General features: G+C 44.4%; 1 protein-coding gene across 1 annotated transcript in view; it reads left to right on the top strand.

The window, feature by feature from the left end:
• The window catches only part of LOC138015071 (platelet binding protein GspB-like), a 5,484-nt gene extending 55 nt beyond the window's left edge, over positions 1–5,429 (top strand). The window contains exon 1 of the mRNA XM_068861982.1: positions 1–5,429. This exon is cut by the window's left edge and continues 55 nt beyond it. Coding sequence (XP_068718083.1) covers positions 1–5,429 — 5,429 coding nt within the window.
• The last annotated feature ends 1,010 nt before the right edge of the window (positions 5,430–6,439 follow it).

Here is a 6,439-nt window from a genome sequence, read left to right as displayed (position 1 = left end):
TGTTAGCTGCATCTTCAGTCTCCATACGCAAATCAAGTGTTTCGAGAAGCGTGGTGAGAAGTACTTCGTCCTCTGCTTCCGTTAGCGTTGGACTATCCACGGTTAAGAGTACAGCCTTATCACCTGCAGTGTCATCAGTCAACCTGTCATCTCCTGGAGTATTGTTAACATCGGTAATTGATACAAGTAGCTATGTTTTGAGCAGGGAATCGTTTGTGGCTGTGAGCTCGTCTCTTGCGGTAGATGAAACCACAGCTGAAGTATCTTCGGCATCTCTTGTGTTGTGGCAATCGTCTTCCGTAGTGTCCCATGGAGCCGTTTCCAGCAGTTTTTCAAAAAGGACTCCTTCGTCGTTAATAGTAAGATCAAGTGTGTCAGTAATTGCAAGCCCGTCAGTTTTGTTGTCAGTCTCATCTCTCCTATACTCATCTAAAGCAGTGAAGACAACATCTGAGAGTCTAAGCCACTCAGGGACAAGTAGTATAATATATGTGTCGGAAAGCTCAAGTTTAGCAATAGTCAAAAGGTCTTCTGTCTTATCTTCAGCGTTATCTTCGCTAGTTACATCCTCAGAAGTCATATCCACATTAGCTTTTTCAAGTAGCCCAGTGGAAAGAGGCCTGACATCCGTGGCAGTGACATCCAGAAAGAGAATAATCGATAGCACATCCATTTCGCCTTCTCTGTCTTCTGTGGTAGTATCCAGTTTAAGTATTGTTTCAAGGAGCTTGGTCAATAGTAGTTCATCATCTTTGGCAGCAAGGACATCTCTCCCGGTATTTGAGACTACATCGAAGTTGTCATCGGTGTCCTCTTCTGGAACGGTGTCACAAATAGTTGTTTCAAGCAGCCTGGCATTAATTACTTTGTCATCGTTTGAAGAAAGGACTAGTGTGTCACTAGATCCAGGTCAATCAGTATATCAGTCAAAATCCTCGGTGCTGGAATCATCGTCAGCTTTGGTGTCCGGATCATTTTCTTTGAGAAGCTCTCTAACTAGCGATTACTCGGCTGTGTCAGGAATGTCAAGTGTAGAAACAGATCAGACAACTTCTGTGTTGGAAAGAGATTCATCTTTGTTAGCTGCATCTTCAGTCTCCATACGCAAATCAAGTGTTTCGAGAAGCGTGGTGAGAAGTACTTCGTCCTCTGCTTCCGTTAGCGTTGGACTATCCACGGTTAAGAGTACAGCCTTATCACCTGCAGTGTCATCAGTCAACCTGTCATCTCCTGGAGTATTGTTAACATCGGTAATTGGTACAAGTAGCTATGTTTTGAGCAGGGAATCGGCTGTGGCTGTGAGCTCGTCTCTTGCGGTAGATGAAACCACAGCTGAAGTATCTTCGGCATCTCTTGTGTTGGTGCAATCGTCTTCCGTAGTGTCCCATGGAGCCGTTTCCAGCAGTTTTTCAAAAAGGACTCCTTCGTCGTTGATAGTAAGCTCGAATGTGTCAGTAATTGCAAGCCCGTCAGTTTTGTTGTCAGTCTCATCTCTCCTATACTCATCTAAAGCAGTGAAGACAACATCTGAGAGTCTAAGCCGCTCAGGGACAAGTAGTATAATATATGTGTCGGAAAGCTCAAGTTTGGCAATAGTCAAAAGGACTTCTGTCTTTCCTTCAGCGCCATCTTCGCTAGTTACATCCTCAGAAGTCATATTCACATTAGCTTTTTCAAGTAGCCCAGTGGAAAGAGGCCTGACATCCGTGGCAGTGACATCCAGAAAGAGAATAATCGATAGCACATCCATTTCGCCTTCTCTGTCTTCTGTGGTAGTATCGAGTTTAAGTATTGATTCAAGGAGCTTGGTCAATAGTAGTTCATCATCTTTGGCAGCAAGGACATCTCTCCCGGTATTTGAGACTACATCGAAGTTGTCTTCGGTGTCCTCTTCTGGAACGGTGTCACGAATAGTTGTTTCAAGCAGCCTGGCAGGAATTACTTTGTCATCGTTTGAAGGAAGGACTAGTGCGTCACTAGATCCAGGTCAATCAGTATATCAGTCAAAATCCTCGGTGCTGGAATCATCGTCAGCTTTGGTGTCCGGATCATTTTCTTTGAGAAGCTCTCTAACTAGCGATTACTCGGCTGTGTCAGGAATGTCAAGTGTAGAAACAGATCAGACAACTTCTGTGTTGGAAAGAGATTCATCTTTGTTAGCTGCATCTTCAGTCTCCATACGCAAATCAAGTGTTTCGAGAAGCGTGGTGAGAAGTACTTCGTCCTCTGCTTCCGTTAGCGTTGGACTATCCACGGTTAAGAGTACAGCCTTATCACCTGCAGTGTCATCAGTCAACCTGTCATCTCCTGGAGTATTGTTAACATCGGTAATTGGTACAAGTAGCTATGTTTTGAGCAGGGAATCGGCTGTGGCTGTGAGCTCGTCTCTTGCGGTAGATGAAACCACAGCTGAAGTATCTTCGGCATCTCTTGTGTTGGTGCAATCGTCTTCCGTAGTGTCCCATGGAGCCGTTTCCAGCAGTTTTTCAAAAAGGACTCCTTCGTCGTTGATAGTAAGCTCAAGTGTGTCAGTAATTGCAAGCCCGTCAGTTTTGTTGTCAGTCTCATCTCTCCTATACTCATCTAAAGCAGTGAAGTCACCATCTGAGAGTCTAAGCCACTCAGGGACAAGTAGTATAATATATGTGTCGGAAAGCTCAAGTTTGGCAATAGTCAAAAGGTCTTCTGTCTTATCTTCAGCGCCATCTTTGCTAGTTACATCCTCAGAAGTCATATCCACATTAGCTTTTTCAAGTAGCCCAGTGGAAAGAGGCCTGACATCCGTGGCAGTGACATCCAGAAAGAGAATAATCGATAGCACATCCATTTCGCCTTCTCTGTCTTCTGTGGTAGTATCGAGTTTAAGTATTGTTTCAAGGAGCTTGGTCAATAGTAGTTCATCATCTTTGGCAGCAAGGACATCTCTCCCGGTATTTGAGACTACATCGAAGTTGTCTTCGGTGTCCTCTTCTGGAACGGTGTCACAAATAGTTGTTTCAAGCAGCCTGGCAGGAATTACTTTGTCATCGTTTAAAGGAAGGACTAGTGTGTCACTAGATCCAAGTCAATCAGTATATCAGTCAAAATCCTCGGTGCTGGAATCATCGTCAGCTTTGGTGTCCGGATCATTTTCTTTGAGAAGCTCTCTAACTAGCGATTACTCGGCTGTGTCAGGAATGTCAAGTGTAGAAACAGATCAGACAACTTCTGTGTTGGAAAGAGATTCATCTTTGTTAGCTGCATCTTCAGTCTCCATACGCAAATCAAGTGTTTCGAGAAGCGTGGTGAGAAGTACTTCGTCCTCTGCTTCCGTTAGCGTTGGACTATCCACGGTTAAGAGTACAGCCTTATCACCTGCAGTGTCATCAGTCAACCTGTCATCTCCTGGAGTATTGTTAACATCGGTAATTGGTACAAGTAGCTATGTTTTGAGAAGGGAATCGGCTGTGGCTGTGAGCTCGTCTCTTGCGGTAGATGAAACCACAGCTGAAGTATCTTCGGCATCTCTTGTGTTGGTGCAATCGTCTTCCGTAGTGTCCCATGGAGCCGTTTCCAGCAGTTTTTCAAAAAGGACTCCTTCGTCGTTGATAGTAAGCTCGAATGTGTCGGTAATTGCAAGACCGTCAGTTTTGTTGTCAGTCTCATCTCTCCTATACTCATCTAAAGCAGTGAAGACAACATCTGAGAGTCTAAGCCACTCAGGGACAAGTAGTATAATATATGTGTCGGAAAGCTCAAGTTTGGCAATAGTCAAAAGGTCTTCTGTCTTACCTTCAGCGCCATCTTTGCTAGTTACATCATCAGAAGTCATATCCACATTAGCTTTTTCAAGTAGCCCAGTGGAAAGAGGCCTGACATCCGTGGCAGTGACATCCAGAAAGAGAATAATCGATAGCACATCCATTTCGCCTTCTCTGTCTTCTGTGGTAGTATCCAGTTTAAGTATTGTTTCAAGGAGCTTGGTCAATAGTAGTTCATCATCTTTGGCAGCAAGGACATCTCTCCCGGTATTTGAGACTACATCGAAGTTGTCTTCGGTGTCCTCTTCTGGAACGGTGTCACGAATAGTTGTTTCAAGCAGCCTGGCAGGAATTACTTTGTCATCGTTTGAAGGAAGGACTAGTGCGTCACTAGATCCAGGTCAATCAGTATATCAGTCAAAATCCTCGGTGCTGGAATCATCGTCAGCTTTGGTGTCCGGATCATTTTCTTTGAGAAGCTCTCTAACTAGCGATCACTCGGCTGTGTCAGGAATGTCAAGTGTAGAAACAGATCAGACAACTTCTGTGTTGGAAAGAGATTCATCTTTGTTAGCTGCATCTTCAGTCTCCATACGCAAATCAAGTGTTTCGAGAAGCGTGGTGAGAAGTACTTCGTCCTCTGCTTCCGTTAGCGTTGGACTATCCACGGTTAAGAGTACAGCCTTATCACCTGCAGTGTCATCAGTCAACCTGTCATCTCCTGGAGTATTGTTAACATCGGTAATTGGTACAAGTAGCTATGTTTTGAGCAGGGAATCGGCTGTGGCTGTGAGCTCGTCTCTTGCGGTAGATGAAACCACAGCTGAAGTATCTTCGGCATCTGTTGTTTTGGTGCAATCGTCTTCCGTAGTGTCCCATGGAGCCGTTTCCAGCAGTTTTTCAAAAAGGACTCCTTCGTCGTTGATAGTAAGCTCAAGTGTGTCAGTAATTGCAAGCCCGTCAGTTTTGTTGTCAGTCTCATCTCTCCTATACTCATCTAAAGCAGTGAAGTCACCATCTGAGAGTCTAAGCCACTCAGGGACAAGTAGTATAATATATGTGTCGGAAAGCTCAAGTTTGGCAATAGTCAAAAGGTCTTCTGTGTTAACTTCAGCGCCATCCTTGCTAGTTACATCCGCAGAAGTCATATCCACATTAGCTTTTTCAAGTAGTGCAGAGGAAAGAGGCCTGACATCCGTGGCAGTGACATCCAGAAAGAGAATAATCGACAGCACATCTATTTCGCCTTCTCTGTCTTCTGTGGTAGTATCGAGTTTAAGTATTGTTTCAAGTAGCTTGCTCAATAGTAGTTCATCATCTTTGGCAGCAAGGACATCTCTCCCGGTATTTGAGACTACATGGAAGTTGTCATCGGTGTCCACTTCTGGAACGGTGTCACGAATAGTTGTTTCAAGCAGCCTGGCAGGAATTACTTTGTCATCGTTTGAAGGAAGGACTAGTGTGTCACTAGATCCAAGTCAATCAGTATATCAGTCAAAATCCTCGGTGCTGGAATCATCGTCAGCTTTGGTGTCCGGATCATTTTCTTTGAGAAGCTCTCTAACTAGCGATTACTCGGCTGTGTCAGGAATGTCAAGTGTAGAAACAGATCAGACAACTTCTGTGTTGGAAAGAGATTCATCTTTGTTAGCTGCATCTTCAGTCTCCATAAGCAACTCCAGTGTTTAGACAAGCGTGGTGAGAAGTACTTCGTCCTCTGCTTCCGTTAGCGTTGGACTATCCACGGTTAAGAGTAAAACCTTACAACCTGCAGTGTCATCAGTCAACCTGTCATCTCCTGGAGTATTGTTAACATCGGTAATTGGTACAAGTAGCTATGTTTTGAGAAGGGAATCGGCTGTGGCTGTGAGCTCGTCTCTTGCGGTAGATGAAACCACAGCTGAAGTATCTTCGGCATCTCTTGTGTTGGTGCAATCGTCTTCCGTAGTGTCCCATGGATCCGTTTCCAGCAGTTTTTCAAAAAGGACTCCTTCGTCGTTGAAAGTAAGCTCGAATGTGTCGGTAATTGCAAGACCGTCAGTTTTGTTGTCAGTCTCATCTCTCCTATACTCATCTAAAGCAGTGAAGACAACATCTGAGAGTCTAAGCCACTCAGGGACAAGTAGTATAATATATGTGTCGGAAAGCTCAAGTTTGGCAATAGTCAAAAGGTCTTCTGTCTTACCTTCAGCGCCATCTTTGCTAGTTACATCATCAGAAGTCATATCCACATTAGCTTTTTCAAGTAGCCCAGTGGAAAGAGGCCTGACATCCGTGGCAGTGACATCCAGAAAGAGAATAATCGATAGCACATCCATTTCGCCTTCTCTGTCTTCTGTGGTAGTATCCAGTTTAAGTATTGTTTCAAGGAGCTTGGTCAATAGTAGTTCATCATCTTTGGCAGCAAGGACATCTCTCCCGGTATTTGAGACTACATCGAAGTTGTCTTCGGTGTCCTCTTCTGGAACGGTGTCACAAATAGTTGTTTCAAGCAGCCTGGCAGGAATTACTTTGTCATCGTTTGAAGGAAGGACTAGTGCGTCACTAGATCCAAGTCAATCAGTATATCAGTCAAAATCCTCGGTGCTGGAATCATCGTCAGCTTTGGTGTCCGGATCATTTTCTTTGAGAAGCTCTCTAACTAGCGATCACTCGGCTGTGTCAGGAATGTCAAGTGTAGAAACAGATCAGACAACTTC

Source organism: Montipora capricornis, chromosome 1 (genome assembly GCF_036669925.1).
Source record: "Montipora capricornis isolate CH-2021 chromosome 1, ASM3666992v2, whole genome shotgun sequence".
Classification (NCBI taxonomy): Eukaryota; Metazoa; Cnidaria; class Anthozoa; order Scleractinia; family Acroporidae; genus Montipora; species Montipora capricornis.
The sequence above is the reverse complement of the archived record's forward strand: the minus strand, read 5'-3'. Positions and strand labels throughout refer to the sequence as shown.